General features: G+C 43.9%; 1 protein-coding gene across 1 annotated transcript; it reads left to right on the top strand.

The window, feature by feature from the left end:
- The first annotated feature begins 197 nt into the window (after positions 1-197).
- On the top strand, positions 198-16,771 carry epb41l4b (erythrocyte membrane protein band 4.1 like 4B). Its single transcript, XM_035634607.2, has 23 exons — positions 198-1,434; positions 3,778-3,882; positions 3,978-4,020; positions 4,540-4,618; positions 4,881-4,925; positions 6,065-6,117; positions 6,908-7,028; positions 7,785-7,872; positions 7,977-8,065; positions 8,678-8,747; positions 8,855-9,024; positions 9,803-9,912; positions 10,403-10,436; positions 10,729-10,762; positions 10,904-11,007; positions 13,040-13,179; positions 14,013-14,143; positions 14,231-14,344; positions 14,434-14,489; positions 14,584-14,736; positions 14,943-15,063; positions 15,193-15,326; positions 15,626-16,771. The coding sequence occupies exons 1-23, from the start codon at positions 1,144-1,146 to the stop codon at positions 15,687-15,689; spliced, it is 2,349 nt and encodes a 782-aa protein (XP_035490500.2). The 5' UTR covers positions 198-1,143; the 3' UTR covers positions 15,690-16,771.
- The last annotated feature ends 195 nt before the right edge of the window (positions 16,772-16,966 follow it).

Raw genomic sequence — 16,966 nt, 5'->3', positions numbered from 1 at the left:
TCTCAGGACCTGGGAGACACCTGGAGTGTTTATATTTACACAATGATGACTCAATTAAAATGGTATTGTTTCTTTTTTCCTAAACTTAAACTAAAATGACTAGTAGTTTACTCAGTAAACTAAGATTGAAATGTTTTACACCTATTATATGAAATATTTATTTTCTATATTAAAAGGTTTATATAATCTTTTTTATTTGTCATTGTGTCTTATCAATATTACAATTTTTTGTCTCAACTTCTCATCAGTTTGTCACAAAGTTTTTACTTAAATGATGTCAAAATCTTTTTAGTGTCATGCTCAGCCCAAATATTTTTTTAAAAAGTGACATCATTTCGCTGGGACCTCCTGGAAACTCTTAAACGACCCCTGGGACACCCTCGAGCCCTAGTTTGGGGACCACTGAATGATCTGCTGTGTTCTGATTCTACAGAATGTTCCCAACCGCCATGAGGTCCGCGACAGACAGGGGGCGCTAGTTCCCCGGCTCCGGCGGGTCGGCCGGTCTGGAGCAACTGAAGTTTGTTCTGCGCGGTGTTTCGACGCAGGCGCAGTTCGTGCTGTTTGTCCAGTTTCGCTGGTTGACTTTTACCTGAGAGGTAGACTAGTTTCGGTTCGCCGGTGGGAAAAGAAAACACCAACCGCCGGTGGCTCGCCTCGGTGCGGAGGTGCTGAGACCCCCCCACCCCTCCGGCCCCGTGTGACTCAGGGGTCCCCGCAGCGGACTGTCGGACGGGATTTCTCCTGGATTTTGGAGTCGGTGCGCAACAGCGAGCGGAGCAGGAGGCAGGTGCACGGGAGAGGCACAGGACAGGGCAGGAGGGCGGTCTGTGTTTCTGTCGTCCACACGGGACTGGATGACTGGAGATCAACTGGTTGGAGCCTCGGTGGTCGATCCGTGTTAGTTTGATTAGTATGCGGCCGGAGCCCCCCGCGGCTGCCGACATCCAGCCGGAGGACTGATCGGCAGCCCTGAAGTCTCCGCCGTGCCCGCCGAGTGACTCCTTGCCCCGGGGAGGACGAGGAGGAGCGGGAGGAGGCGGCTGCAGCAGGAGAAGGAGCAGTTGCCCGGCTGCAGCGACAGTCGTGTGGATCGGGCTCCACGGGCACAACGCGGAGCCCCTCGCCTGGTGGATCAGGAAGATGATGGGCTTTCTGCGCCGGACGTTCAGCCGCCGCTCCCGGAGCCGCCTCCAGGCGAGAGAGAGGGACGAGCGGGACGGTAAAGGAGGAGGAGGAGGAGGAGGAGCGGGAGGAGCGGGAGGGGTGACCGGGAACCCCCTGCTCCTGGCCCATCAGCAGCAGGTCGTCCACGCGCCCGCCGTGGTCACCGGGGGGTCGTCGGTTCACATCCCGGCTGCCGGGACGGCGAGAACCACCATCACCTGCCGCGTCCTGCTGCTGGACGGCTCGGATGTCAATGTGGATTTGCCTGTGAGTGCGCTGACCCCTGTCCCGACCGCGAGAGAGGGTGTGAACAGGGCACAAGGAGCAGGACCGGTTTTTTAGTCCAGAGCAGTGTGGGCCAAAGTGTGGCCCGGGGACCCAGTGGGGACCACAGGAGGGTTCTCGCTGGTCTCTGCAAAAGTGAAATGGTCACTGCGCGTAAAGTAAATATAATCATGTCTAAAGTGACAGTGGAACGAAGCAGAAGTTTGAAGCTTGACGAACTGTTTTTCAAGCAAACAATGCTAAATGCTCAACAGCTTCAGCATCTCAAATATATACTGTATATATATAAATGAGGATCTGTTTTTTCTTCTTTTCGAGTTTTGGACAGTTGGTCAAACGTAATGAGGAGATTCAAGATCTCATCTTGGGATCTCATTTGAGACATTGTGTTTGACTTTTAATGGTCTAAATAATAAAGCAACAGAGATCAGTTGGTTAGTTGCACTTTTAAGGTAAACTCATCAGCAATAATGTGTTAGTTTGGATTTTGGAACAGATTCGTTGCCCTTCACCAAAGTTTCCCAGCCCGTAGTGTCACAGTGGCCTATAGGGTGTGAGTGTGTGTGTCTGTGCAGTGAGAGGTGCAGCTCCAGACGGTGATGACATTGTACTTTTTTCTGGTTCTGACTGCAGGGAAATCTCTATGAAGACGACCCGAGGCTGCCCACCATTTGCTCTTGTACAGCATCACTTTCTTGTTCTTCTTCTCTCCCTCACTCTATCTGCCTGCATCTGACCTATAGCAATCTGCACTCTCCCCCTATAACTCCTCTTCTGTTTTCCCTCGGTGGCCCTTCTCCCTTGCTCATCACCTTACTCTTTCACACTCTGCCTCCTCAATCCTCCCTCTTCTTCTCCCTTTCCCTCCCGTGTGTTCCATCCATCCCCATCTGTCTCTGTCTCTCTCTCTCTATTAGTCCCTCACTCCCTGATCAGATTTTCCCACTGTGTGGACTCTAGTGCTTTCGAGTGTGCGAGGGGTAGGTGGGATGATGAGCGAGTGTGTGGGCATGCGTGCGTAAGTGGCTTCTCGTAAGATGTTTTTGAAGGTCGTGTGTGTCACTGAAGCTGTTGCATTCATGCGTCACCTTCGTAATGCTCAGCCGGTGTATGGTGGGTTATCGGGGAAGGGAGTCGTTCTCTATAGTCCTACAGGGAGCTTGTACAGTCACAACACGAGGCCGCATCTTCTGATGAGGTATTACAGCTCGAGCAAAAGAAAGACACAAGGCTCGTCAAGCTGGCGGCTTATAGTCACAGGTGTGTTGGAACAAGTTTGTTCATGTCTTCTTGTTTCCCCACAGGCATTGATAGAGGTGCAGTGAACAGAGCTGAAACTCGCTTGTTAAAGCTTATTAATCTGTCACTTCAGGCTGAACGCAGCCGAAACCAAAGGAGGGAGGAGAGGCAGCAAAACATTCCCCTCACTTTGTGTGAGTGTGTGGTGCCAATTTTGCCTCGTTGTTGCTCGTGCGTGTGCAGCCATGTGATAAAAGCTGTGATTTCAATCGGCCTTCCTTGCACTTCATGCAGTAGAATGAGCAAGAGCATTCTGGTGATTGTTTTTTTTCCGTCCCCAATCCTTTAATGCCACCGATTTCCTCACACACTCGTACACGCACCAGGAAGTTACGACCGGTTATCAGGATCCAAAGTACAAGGCTGTCATCTTTCCGCGCACCCACGCTGTGTTACATGGGTCAGACTTGGGTTAGGTCTTCATACAGGGCGATAACACACGTTTGCTCATAAACTGTTTAGATAAAGTCTGGTACATAATGTGGAAAGTTGTGCTAATAAGTGCACTAACTTGTGTGTTAAGGTCTGAATACGGGCCTCTACCTCAGGGGCTTGTCTTTTGCTTTTGACCCAGATGCACACACACACACACGCACAGAAGCACAAGTATCTCCATGACTACTACTGACTGAAACCTAAGTCTATCCAAACCTTCAGACATGATTTATGTTTATTTAATGTGTGTGTGATGACTGTGTGAACGAATTTAGGTCCTTACAACTTGAAAACCTAGAGCACACACACACACACACATACACACACACACACACACACACACACACACACACACACACACACACACACACACACACACACACACACACAGAACCATTTTCACATCCAATACAAGTCATTTTTCTGCCATTATTGACACCAGGTCTATCTCTCATTCACTTTCATGCCTGATAATTCCTTGCAGGAAATCAAGACTCGGTTCATCCAGACAAGATGATTAACACAAAGCAAACGCACATGAGGCTCAGTTGAAAATAATTTACTTTTTTTTTTTTACTTTTTTTGTTGTAGAGCAAATCCAAAGGCCAGGACCTTTTTGACCAGATCATGTATCACATAGATCTGGTCGAGACAGACTACTTTGGATTGCAGTTCATGGACATGGAACAAGTCTCGGTGAGTATCGAGCGCTGACGTCTGTCGCAGCAGAGCACAAGCAGAGTAACTCACCAATAACTCTCACTGTCCTTTTCTTCTTCCGTCTCTTGTAGCACTGGCTGGACATGTCCAAGCTCATCAAGAAGCAGCTCAGAGGTAAGTTGAACTGTTCTTCTAATTGGGCCTAGCTGTGCAGGAAATGTGCAAGTGTGCACGTGGAAAAGCAGGTAAGTAGGGAGCAGGTGGTGTATTATGAATGTTGACATGGTGATTAGCACGTGCATTAGAACCCGTACCCTTGTTTGCTCTTCAGCTAGTAACAGCGATACATGATAGAGTGTGTGTGTGTGTGTGTGTGTGTGTGTGTGTGTGTGTGTGTGTGTGTGTGTGTGTGTGTGTTTGTGTGTCTGATTGATGCTGAAGTGAAACAGGAAAGAGATATTAATATAGGTTACAGAGAAGTACGCACAAATAAAGATTTATGGCCTTGGTGACACTGATCGATGGACTGGATGAGACGGATGAAACCAAATCGATAAATAAATCACAAGAATGTTTGATTTGATTACATACATTTTTTCATTAAATTAGTACTTCACCTCTCTCCACCTCTTCCTCTTTCTGCCTCTGACACATATATATTCACACTATTCCCTCTGTCTCCCCTCCACGTAGACGGGCCTCATTACAGACTCTTCTTTAGAGTGAAATTTTACTCTTCGGAGCCAAACAACCTGCGCGAGGAATTCACAAGGTAAAAATCTCACACACAAATCAGCAACACACATGAATACACACCGGGGGTTTTTTCTTCCTCTGGAGCTCAGCGTTGAGGTCCGAAGGGGATGTGAGGCTAATTACTTTGCTGCTGTGGGCACTTTCAAATCAAGGCCAAATGGACAGAGACTTGTTAAAGCAAATGATGTGTCAGTGATGAGGAGAAGCCTGTGATACAGCATTTGATTAATGTTCCCCGTCAGTGTAAAGCACTCACAGTGTTGTGTTTACACCAACAGGTATCTGTTTGTGTTGCAGCTTCGGCAAGACATTCTGTCTGGCAAGTAAGTTTCTTTGTCATTTATTCAGTACATTAACATTAACTCATTCGGGACCCAAAATGAATTACAAGTGAGGGACAACACTGAAGCTGTAGCACAGAAGTAACTGTGACATGCTCAGTCTGTTCAACAACAAAAAGTGCAAGGAGATCAGGTAAAGAAGTGCACAGCCAGTTGTTAGGTTGTTAGAGGTCTCAGGAGAGGAGAGGCTCTTGAAAGAGATGAGATTCTTGATGATAGAGAGGATCGCCCTGGCTCTGATAGTATTTGGACGCTTGTTCCACCATCAGGGAACCACAGACGTGAACAGTCTGGCCTATGACAGCCTTGGGTGACTGAGGAGAAGCCATTTGAAGGGACACAAACATTAAATAGTCTGAACAAAGAATCATGACAATCCATCCGGTAGTTCTTCCGACATTTCACACCAAAAACTCTTGGGTGTATGAGATGTAAATTCACAGGCTCACCAAGTTCAGTATGAGTCGTCATCTGGGGAGCACCAATGTCTATATATATATATCTATATATATATATAGATATATATATATATATATGAAGCCACCTTAACTAAAAAAAACCTTCACTTTAAATCATTTTTCTCTTCTCATGAGGAAAAACAAGTTCACACATGTCATTTACTGGTAATCCTCTCATATGTGAGTAGACTTCTGGATCTCACAAGTAGCATTAATCCTGTCATACACTCACTCACCTGTGCAAGCGTACACTCAGGTCACCTCCACTAGAGTTCAGAGGAACTTCAGTACATTGGATTCTCCCCCCCCCACACACACACACACACACGCTCGCACACACGCTCGCTTCCTTGCCCTATCTGGGCCACAGATCCCAAGAGTCCAGCTCTATTATAACGCTCAAGATCAGGAACAGAGGAGGGCTGCTAATTTTAGGAAAAGGGTTTGCTCCTCTCCGCCTTGACATGCACACACACACACACACACACACACACACACACACACACACACACAAACACACCATGTAGGTCATTCTGACACATTTGTATATATTTCGAACGCACGTTAACTTGCTAACAATCACACTACAGATTGGAAAGTGAGCTGGATTTGGTTCTCTGACTGAAGAGAGTTCATCATCCATGTCCTGTTTTCTCTCTTCAGACTCAAATGTCCATACGATGTCTCAGTAGAGCTGGCGGCATATTGTTTACAAGGTGAGTAGATTTAACATATACTTTTATGTGATATATTCATTTATAATTACAAGTATAAAGAAGTATTTTTCACCAGTCCCTTCTCTGACAGGACCACACCGGTAGAGTGTGATGTTTGGCCTAGTATCTACAGATTATACATATCCCTGCTACCTGTTCTCAAATGCATATCCAAGGCTTTTACCTTGATTTTTTTTCAGATTTTACCTTTTGAGAAAGCAATAGGTTTCCTTGCGTTTTATTTGGATTTGAAAATGAACTTGCTCATTGAATCTTGAAATGTTATTTATTTCCTTGCACATCCAAGATCTGAGAATCATTAACCAAAAAGTAAAACATTCATAATGTATATCTTGAAAAAATCAAACCCAGAGGAAGACAAATGATCAGCAGATCAACAGATAGTGAAAAAAGTACAACATGCTGATGATCCTTTGCGTCAAAATGGTTGCCCCTCTGCAGCCTGTCCGCAAATCTGAAATGTCAAAGCTTTAATTGCACCAACAAGGATATTTTTTCAAAACTTTCACTGTATTAGATCAAACAAATTAAATATTAACAGCTGATTATCCATGTTATACAAGTTTTCAGTCTACATTTAAATGTCCATGTGTTCTGTGGTGCAGCTGTTTGAAGATGCAGGATTATTTAGCGCGAAAGCAAATCTGTGTTTCTGCTGCACGGGAGCTGCTGTGGCCACCGGTGACAATTATTGGATAGTAGTAAATGGTAAAACATAAAGTCTTAGTTGTCTATACTTGATTTGTTTTTGTGTTTTTTCCTCATCCAGGTGAGCTGGGAGACTGTGATCCGCTGGATCACTCTCCTGAGCTGGTGTCAGAGTTCCGTTTCACTCCCAAGCAGTGCGTGACCATGGAGGCGGACATCTTCAGCAGTTGGCTGGAGCTCAGGTGAGATTTGTAAATTTGTAAATGTATATTTTAACCTCATTTAACCAATGCCTTTATTTTTATTTAACTTTATACTTGCACAACCGACGCTTTGCTCTATTTATTCACTACTGCTTCCATTTGTCTGTTACCACTTTTATTCTTCATTTCTTCTCCTGTATGAGAGAAGCCATGATACATTTCATTATATCGAAGTGTAGTGACAATAAAGATCATTAACGTTCTATTTTATTCTATTCTAACATGCACTACTGGCATTCAAAGTACAGATTTGACCTGAGCAGGTATCTTTCCTCATTGGATAGACGAATGTGGCAAAAATCGGAGCAATAAGCAGAAAGGGAAGTGGCTCTGTCGCTCCCTTTCACGATAGTGTCTAAATTTCACTGTCTCTCCTTTCACCCCTCCTCTGCCTCGGCCCTGCTCTCACTGGTCTGTTTGAAGGATTAAGGGATTAATCCCTGGAGGGTCTTGATTGATTCCGGGCAGTATTTAACCCGGACGCGGTCTGATTGCTGCCATCTCGGATGAGATTACATACACATATGCTTTGCTCCACCGAGCCACACAAGGACGAACCCACACGGAGTTCACATTCATTCTTACACACAAAACCAAGAGTGAGTCAGTGGCCAGATAGTTACTCACTGAGTTTTTCCCCTAGATCTAACACCAATTACCACTCCTGGTGTCAGAGCTGAGGTGATGGAGGGAGTTGATGAAAACTCAACTTGGTGTCTTATTTTAAATCTTCAGGGGGAAGAGCCCGTCTCAAGCAGAGATTTCTTTTCTCAACAAATGCAAGTGGCTGGAACTTTACGGAGTAGATATGCACTTTGTCAAGGTGTGTGAGTGTGTTTCACTGTCGCAAGTATGACTTAATACTGTATGTGTCAGTACATTACAAGTGTTTAATTGTTGTGAACTAGAGCTGTGTTGTATCTTCAGGGCAGAGATGGAGGAGAGTATGCACTAGGTCTAACTCCTACTGGTATCTTAGTATTTGAAGGCTCCAACAAAATCGGGCTCTTCTTTTGGTAAGTTTATGATCTTGTGATTCCCCGAACTTCTTTTTGTACATTTTAAGTCAACACATGTAAAAATAAGGCAACATTTTCATGAACATTATTCCTATGTTGCATCTTCATCACACAGTGATAAAACAATATAATAAAAAAACATCAGCATTTTCCTAAATAAAAAATTTGAAAATATGTCGAAGCTGATAACATCATAGCATAAGTTGTTATTAGTAATGCAAAATGCTCTCTGGCTCCTGAATTTTCCATGTGCACTGCATCAGTAATTGACTGACTATGGATCAATTAATCATTAATTTATCAACAGCAACTATTTTGACAATTGATACATTTTTTTTAACTTTAAAAGCATAAATAGTGAGATAACTGTCAACAAGTTTTTCAGTTCAAACCTACTTCTTCTTCATTAATGTTTGTGAACATGTATGCCTGTTGGAGATGGACATGGTGGTGGCATACCAAAAACAAAAGAGTGCTCTGATTTAATAATGTGTGGGAATCACAGTTCTAGTCATTACAACCTCCTGAAATAACTCTCACACTCAAGACACTAATACAGAGCCCTTGTTTTCTCGTCTATCTGTATCTCTGCGTGTGTGTGTTACCTAGGCCCAAAATCACTCGGCTGGACTTTAAAAAGAGTCGACTGACGTTGGTTGTGGTGGAGGACGATGATCAGGTTTGTGTCCTGCCACAGACACCTGCCTACATACAAACATCCCCAGGCACTCAGTCGGAAGACAACTAGCGTGTTTTTGTTTTGCTTTGTTTTTCCTGACCGTACAGTGTCGGGAGCAGGAGCACACGTTCATGTTCCAGCTGGCCAGCTCCAAGACCTGCAAGCACCTGTGGAAGTGTGCCGTCGAGAGCCACGCCTTCTTCCGGCTACGACAACCAACCACGGGAAAAGCCGGCCAGAGTGACTTCACACGACTCGGCTCCCGCTTCAGATTCAGGTAGAGCCCGTAGAACATCACATTATGGGTGAAACTCACCTGAACAAGGATAATACAAGTTGGCTCACTCAGGGAGTTGTGGCCAGCACTAGTACCGACATATGGAGAACAGTGTATCATATAAAAACGGAGCCTCTGTATCTATGGTTACAGTGTATCTATGGTTACATGGATCTGTTCCTATGGCGACGGAGATATTCCGTTCATATTGTTTGTTTTCTTCTGATTATTATAGGAGACGGTCAAAGCAAACTCTCACACTCGAAGGCCACTTCCTGTCATTTGTTGTTGCAGCTAAACAAAACCCGCATGAAGGCTGTTTTACATCAGAGTCAGTGGATTAACTCTCAAGTAACAGGTGGCTGAAGTCAAAATAGGAACACGTTCAAGGTGTAGTGATATCCAGTATGATAAATATACTGATGCCAGCTATTTTGAATGTGAAATTAAAGTAATGGCATAACAGAAATAAATGAGAAATAAATATTTTAAAAGCAAACGTACAGAAAATTTTGAGACAGTTAAGTAGAAAAATATGCAAACATTTTCTTGTGTTCGTTGTGTTTCATATATTTTACATGTGCTCTCTTCCACAAGTAGAAGAATGATGCAGTCTAGTCAAAAACAAAAAGTCAGTTGTAGGAACCGTTTTCCTTATGGTGAAACAACAATTACAACAAAAAATAATAAATTCCTATAGATTTAATTCCAAGCATTGAAATATCTTGGAATAAGGTAAGAACTTATGTACTTTTCACACACACTTTTTTTGTGTCAGTGGTAAGACAGAGTATCAGGCCACTCACGGAGGCAGACTGAGGAGAACCAGCACTTTCGAGAGAAGGCCAAGCAAGCGATACCCCTCCCGCACACAGTCACTGGGCAAAGGTGGGTCTTATCAGCACATAGAAAACAAAACGCCGATGATTAACAGCGGCTGTTTTGTCCTTTTTACGTGCTGGCACATGTTATCAAATAGGTCACATGCTGTTTTAATTCACTGCATTATTTGAAAAGAATTGCTGCTGAACAGTTCATAGAGAGGGTCTATCCGCAGCCTGTAAAGGCATCCAGTCCTTCCACAGGTTTTTCTCTTTAAATGTGTAAATTTAAAGGGGCAGTAAGCGATTTTAATCCAATACACTTTTTGTAAAAATCTGTGAATATTTCCTCACGGTCCGCTAGCTGTCGGTTCTGTGTCTGTGCGCCGAAAAAATCTGCATCAGCAACGAGTCTGGGTTGAAAAATCAGACTTGCAATACATAACCCTATGTAAAGAAATGACAACAACAAATAAATGAAGTTAAGTGACAAACGCACAGGGTTACTTGCCATTTCTCTACTTTCTTTGCTAACCGACATCATGTCTCTCTGTCAGCTGCCATTTCTCCAGCCAAGCCTCCACATTTCAGGTAAAACACACACACATGCACACAAACTCCCCACAAACATACATAATACCCACATGCTCATTCATGTTACTGTGCTTGTGAGGACATTCCATTTATTTCCTTATCCCCTAACCTTGACCTTAATCCACATAACCGCTTGGATAATCTTAATGCTAACGCTAAAATATCCCTTTATAAAAGAGAATCAAAATGTCCTCGCGTTGTAGGTCTTTTCACCACTACTATAAAGCAATTAACATCATCATTTAGTTTGTTAATCTGCTGCTCATGAGTGTTGTCACTCTTTTCCCAGCTCTCACGCCAGCCCTGATGCCAGCCTCCATCCAGTGAGTGACCTCAGATTACCCACTTTCATGCAAACACAGACGCAAACAGACAAACATGCAGCTGCCACTGATCTGGCTTCCCCCTCGGGACAACATGTAATTGCTGCATCTCTTCAATCCCTGTCCTCTCCTCCCCTCCAGTATCAGCACAACATTCCCATTGGCCACGAGCCGTGGCTCGCGCCCCGCCCCACTCTCACACCCCCGGTTTACCTGCAGCCCTCCGGACACACGCCGCCACACAGGTAAGCCGACTTGACTGCACACATTGTGATACTCGAGGACGTGATTGTGAAATTGTTCCAGGATGAAACATCTTAAGAGGGTCATTGTTAAAAATTGGAAGAAGGGCAAGTTTCTATTTTTAGACAAAGTCACTCATCTCTCACTCCCTGTTTGCTACTCCACATGACTTGTTTTTCATCACGCTCCATGTCAATCATTCACCTCATCTGCCTTATTTGTGTGTTTTGTCTATCTCGGTGTGTGTGTGTGTGTGTGTGTGTGTCTGTGTGTGTGTGTGTGTGTGTGTGTGTGTGTGTGTGTGTGTGTGTGTGTGTGTGTGTGTGTGTGTGTGTGGGTGATCTTCATCTCCTCATTATGTTCAGGCCGTCTGTCGAGGCTGCGAGCCCTGTGTCCAGTCAGCCTCCCATTCCACAGCGAACCAGCAGCATGCTCGCAGGATCCATCAGTGTGGTTTACAGGGACAAAGTCATGACTGCTGTTTGACCTCTGTTTGTTCCAAACCAAGACTCTTAACACTAAAGCCGACACAGCCCCAAATAGAGAAGCTCTGCTGATGGACCCAACATGAAAGTTGGGTCGTCCCCATCCATTACCATCATCACTTCTGTCTTCATCCATTAGTCGCATTCCCTCCATCTTAACATAAGGACAAAGGACCTTATGATGTAGACCTGTGGTTTTCAAACTGTGAGGCGAAGGGTGACACTTTGGGTAGAGATGCCATGTGAGGGGAAAGGGACAAGTGCATGATGGTGTTCTGAAAACAATGGGAAGTTATTAATGTGATTTTGCCCCCTTATCAACACGGAGCAGCACTGTGACACAGAGCTCATGGAGGCAATTAGGATACTTAAAAAAAACCAATTTCTGAAATGTACAGTCTTTTAGGGTCATAACTTTGAACACATAATACCCATACTTTCAGACTCAGTGGGACTAACTTTTCCGAGGATATTTTCAATTTCCATGGTGAAGGGAACGTCTATACATTTACTTTGAAATAATAGGAAAAAAATGATGTCTTCTATAACTCCAGAGCTTGCCTGAGAGTCCTCATGGTTTTAAGTTTTCTTACTCGTCAAAGTGATCCACTGATAGCTCTCTGTACATCCGTGGAAACACAAACTGCTTATTTGGCATGTTTTCATAGTGCCAGTTTGCCAAAATGTAAACAAATATTGTCTGAAACAAACTGGCTGCTCAAACTGACGCTGAGAACTAACTCACTGACTTGATTATAACATTATACTGTACTTCCGCTGTACATTTCCCAATAGTATAATATCCCTCAAGATGAAATCAGACAAAGACTAATATTAATGTTAAGACTAAAAGACAACACATGGACACCACTAAGATAAAGATGACGCTGGGTTTTTTTGCCTTGGTTTTTCTTGTGAGTTATGTTTTAATCCCTCAACATGTTTACTGCGAAATTTCTGATCTGCCTGGAAGATTACATTTATCTTCGTGCCTTAGAAACCTAGTTATAGTTAATTTATCCTAATCACTTTAAATGGAGTGAAGATGTGTGATTCTCCACAGGTAGAAGGGGTCCGGATAAGCACATACTCTCTGCTGGTTAAGGGATTAAGCTGCTTTATGTATAGTATATATGTATTTCGGTGTGAAATAGAAACGTGAACTAGAATCCTGCACATGTTGTGTTTGTGCTTTCCAAAGTGAAATCAACATTTTATATCAGGTTATGGATTAACTAAAAATCGACCAACTGTTTACAGAAAATGTGGCCAAGCTTTGCTGTTATAACGTGTCGCCTTTTACTCTGTGGTTTACTGGAATCACACAATGCCTTTAGGGATGTGTCTTTATTGCTTTTCAAATAAAGAAAATGTTTGTAATTGCAAAAGATGTAAAATGTGTCCTTCATTTTCTTCTCATTATGACATAAGCCACCCTTTTGTGGCCATATACTGTCTTTTCTTGTCATCGTCTTAGATAATGATGATTTATCTGGGGAAGTACAGTTGGTAGAAAAATGTATGTTTTTCGATCACGTGTCCTCTTCAGTTTCCCTCTGAGTGGTCCCACCTCAGACCATCAGTTCAGCATCGAAGAGAATGAGACCACGTACGCTGGCAAGGTCCACCACCATCACCGGCGCCACACACACAGCCAGGAGACGCTCTGCCACACACACACCAAGAACAGTGAGTTCCCTCTCTCTGTGGAGGAGCTGTCCAAACGGTGTCTGTCTGCAAATCTGTCACGTCTCGATCTTTTGCCTAATGCTCATTTCCTGTTCAGTGTTGTTCATTTGTGAGGGTCAGAGCATCCAGATCCCAAACAAGCCATATAGTTTCCCACTTAGAAGATAGATTCACATTTTGACAAGACTGGCTTAAAACAACAGTCATGTGCCCACATGAAGTAAAGGATCGGAGACAAAATACATGCAGGACCAATACATGGTCGGTATGAACAGAAGAAACCGTTACAGCGATAAAATCCTGCTTCAATGTCCATATGGGACAATGGGCACCAGTGTATAGCTTTGAAACAGTCTAGAAAAATGTGAATCTGTCAGTTAATCCTTTTGTGGCATCAAGCCATGCAAACAGTTTGGCTTTTATTTGCACAGTTTGAAATATCCAATGCTTTGACATGTGCCATCGATCAAGTACATCACATTTGTTCCTGAAACATGTATATAAGGCTCTGTGTATTACCCAGAATAGCTGAAAGATTAACACAAATTACCTGTCATTCACATTCTTTGTATTTGGTGGCAGAAATCTCGCTGGCTATGGCTAGATACTGAACCACAAGAGTAGAGTTTCTTTATTTTATTTTATTGAAAAACAATTGAATACACTAAACTTTTTATATACTTATTTTACCATCACTCCAACATCAAACCCACCACCAGCTTGTCAGTCCTCATCTGAGTAACACAAGAGGGTCAAGAACCTATAAATGATTTGTCTACACAATAAGGAATCTGGCCGGTGGTGTGTTTTCTCATCGTCTCTGTGCGCATTAGGGCGTCGAGCTCCTCCCTGCCCAGCAGATGAGTTGGACATCTCTCAGTCTCTGCTCAAGGCTCTGGAGTCGGACAGCGATTCTCCTCCCTGGCCCTCGCTGCCCTCGCTTCACGTCAACATTGACAACAAGGTCAGACACATTTCCGACACTCTGTCGTCCCAGTCTGCTTACATAAAGAGATGTGGCCCAGGTCTTTCTACTTGTTCCCTCTGGCAGGGAGAGGAGAAGCAGCTGTCTGAAAAGTCTCTGCACCCCCCGGCCTCCCCGGCGATGCTCCCTGACCACCTGAAATGTAACATCCTCAAAGCCCAGATGGAGGCAGCTTTCAGGGTGAGTTTATTAAGGTGTGCTGGCTATCTAACAGCCCTGCAGACTAGAAACTAATTATTTGGCATCCTTCTATCCAATCCAATATGAAGAAGGAAGCTCCAACAACACCCAGAGGAAAGAACTCAAATGAGACCCTCAGTGACAGGCCAGTGGTCTCACACTATCTTCACACGTTTTCATGTGTTTCTACACACGTGTAGTTTAGACTAATTCTCTTGTGTGGTGACTCTGGTATTCAGGTATCAGAGCTCATCCCAAGACTCGGCTGCATCCAGTCTGACTGCAGAGAGGACACCTCATCGGCAAGACCGCAACCCAACGCCAGATAGACTGCAACCCACAGCCAACACAAGCACCGACCGCAGGAAACGACTGGTCAGGCAGTTCAGCTTGTGAGTCCACGTCACCTTTTAATACTTGAATGGCAGAGCTCCCGAGCAGCACTTGAGGCCCCTACGAGTGGGAAATTGCACTCCTGAAATAGATACTCCGCAGAGCACTAGAAGCAAACTCTGCCCTTCGAAAAATCACATTTTGTTCAGAGCAGGTCTGAGGGTCATGTAAATCATTCAGCCTCTCTCGATTTATTGCACACCAGTAACCATGAAGATGAAGATAATCTCCCAGAGGCACTCGCAGCCATCTCTTCCCAGAGTACAGGAAAGTCCGGCTCCAGCGGCTCGCTGGACAAACAGATCCAACCCTCCATATACCCACAGGTAACACGCGTGTTTGTTCAGTGCACTGCTCTACACTCCTCTCCTGGTGGGCTGAATTCCCTCTCTCTGTCTTATCTAGAAGTCAACAGATAGTATATTGTGTATATTGTATATTGATGTGTATTGCAGATGGATAACATGCCTGCACTGGAGCTGGGTAGTCCATGCCGTCCCTCTCCTTCACCCTCCCCCCACCTCTCCCCTTCTTACTACCGTAGCTCCATTCCTCACCTGGTCCCTTACCTCGCTGTCCATAATGACAGGTAAAAAACTGTTCACAGCTTCTTTATCTGTTACTCAGCTATGGCTTCAAACTTGAACTCCTTTTTTCCCTCTCAACATCATTTCCTCTTCTATCTTCCTGCCATTGTGATGCAGAGTTGTCTTACCCTGTTTATGTTGTTTGTATATATATTTTTTGTTTATTGTTGTAAAACTGTTTTTATGGTGCTCTCTCTTGAAAAATGCAATTAATTTCCAATGAGACCTTTACCTAAAGGACATTCTGAATCTTTCAACTTGTTGCAATGAGCAGTTTGTGTGTTTGTATCTGTGTGTGTAGCGGAGAGGAAGCGAGGCTGGACAGAGAGAAGATACTAAGAGCCCTCCTGATGACAGAGCTCTGAGACCCTGACCCTTGACCTCTATGACAGATGAAGTCTCGGTGTACAAAAGAAGTCCCAAAGTCGTTGGCTGCAATCAGCATTTGTATATTTGCATAATACGTTCTGCAGTTATAAATATATATTTGCATAAAGGCAATTGTTATATTTGCTTAATTGTTATTTACTAAAAGGAACATTCTTTATATTCATCAAACTAAAATGATAAACTATTGGCTAAGTGAGAGACTCAAATGGATACACGCACAGACACACACACACACACACACACACACACAGACACACACACACACACACACACACACACACACACACACACACACACAGCTTCGGATGTGACTGGTGCTGCCTGCATGATAACTGTGGTGCCGTTTTGAGTTTATGTTTTATGTGATTCCATCGTCATCGTGTCCATGTCCATGTCCATGTCCAAACTGTGTCCGACAGCGACTGTTGAAGCATCAAGCGCTACACTTTCAAATAGAGCACTGCTGAAATGACAAATCCATTCACTTTCAAATCAGTTTGTTCAAAATCAAAATGTAAATAGACATTGTATGCTGCAATGAGCAGAACAGGCATCATCCAATTTGACATGCCAAAACATTTGCAGCGTTTGACGTTTTAGGAAACTTCCTGAACAGAGTGAACTGAAAGTGAATTGTATCTCGCGGTGGAAGATGTTGAGACTGTTGCTCGTACCGTGAGACTGTGATGCTGCACTCTCAGTCCGTCCACTGGAAGGAGACAAACCTGCAGCTCCTGTAGCAGCTCAAAAAATTCCTGTAGTGCAGGTTGTCATGTGCAGATCTTGGATCACTTTGCTTTTTTTTGCTTTTTCTTTTTTACCCTACAGTTGATGGTATCATCTCAAGTGAAAAACTGGTTTCATAGGTCGTGTCCTTTTAAATAGGGTATAAGTGAGCATAAACCTGCTGCTCAACAAATGTATTCATTTTATTTGTTTTGTCACAACCACATCTGAGGCAGCATTTCACCTCTTGCTGTTCTGAATGTGTTGACTGAATTGTTCCTGTCCATAGTTGGATCTTAATAAAAGCCACGTCATCCGTTTGACAACTCTGTCATAGCATCTTTGGTCTCTGGACTGACATGGGAATGTGGGCCGGCCTCGCCCTGCTATCTGTGTTTGTTAGGTGTGCATGCAGGCCTCACCCGCCCTTGGAGGGAATGTTGTTATAAAGAATATAACTGATTTATCTGCCTCTACACACCTGTTACAGTGCAGTGAGTCAGCTTGTAATTTCACCTCTGTTTTA

This window comes from Scophthalmus maximus, chromosome 1, assembly GCF_022379125.1.
Source record: "Scophthalmus maximus strain ysfricsl-2021 chromosome 1, ASM2237912v1, whole genome shotgun sequence".
Lineage (NCBI taxonomy): Eukaryota > Metazoa > Chordata > Actinopteri > Pleuronectiformes > Scophthalmidae > Scophthalmus > Scophthalmus maximus.
Note: the sequence above shows the minus strand (reverse complement) of the source record. Positions and strands in the feature narration are given on the sequence as shown.

Bases quoted from the DNA above. Each gene is read 5' to 3' on its own strand.
- epb41l4b (XM_035634607.2), top strand. From the start codon at position 1,144: ATGATGGGCTTTCTGCGCCGGACGTTCAGCCGCCGCTCCCGGAGCCGC. The intron at 9,025-9,802 runs GTAGAGCCCGTA...TTTTTGTGTCAG, and splicing joins GGCTCCCGCTTCAGATTCAG to TGGTAAGACAGAGTATCAGG. The intron at 15,064-15,192 runs GTAACACGCGTG...TGTGTATTGCAG, and splicing joins AACCCTCCATATACCCACAG to ATGGATAACATGCCTGCACT.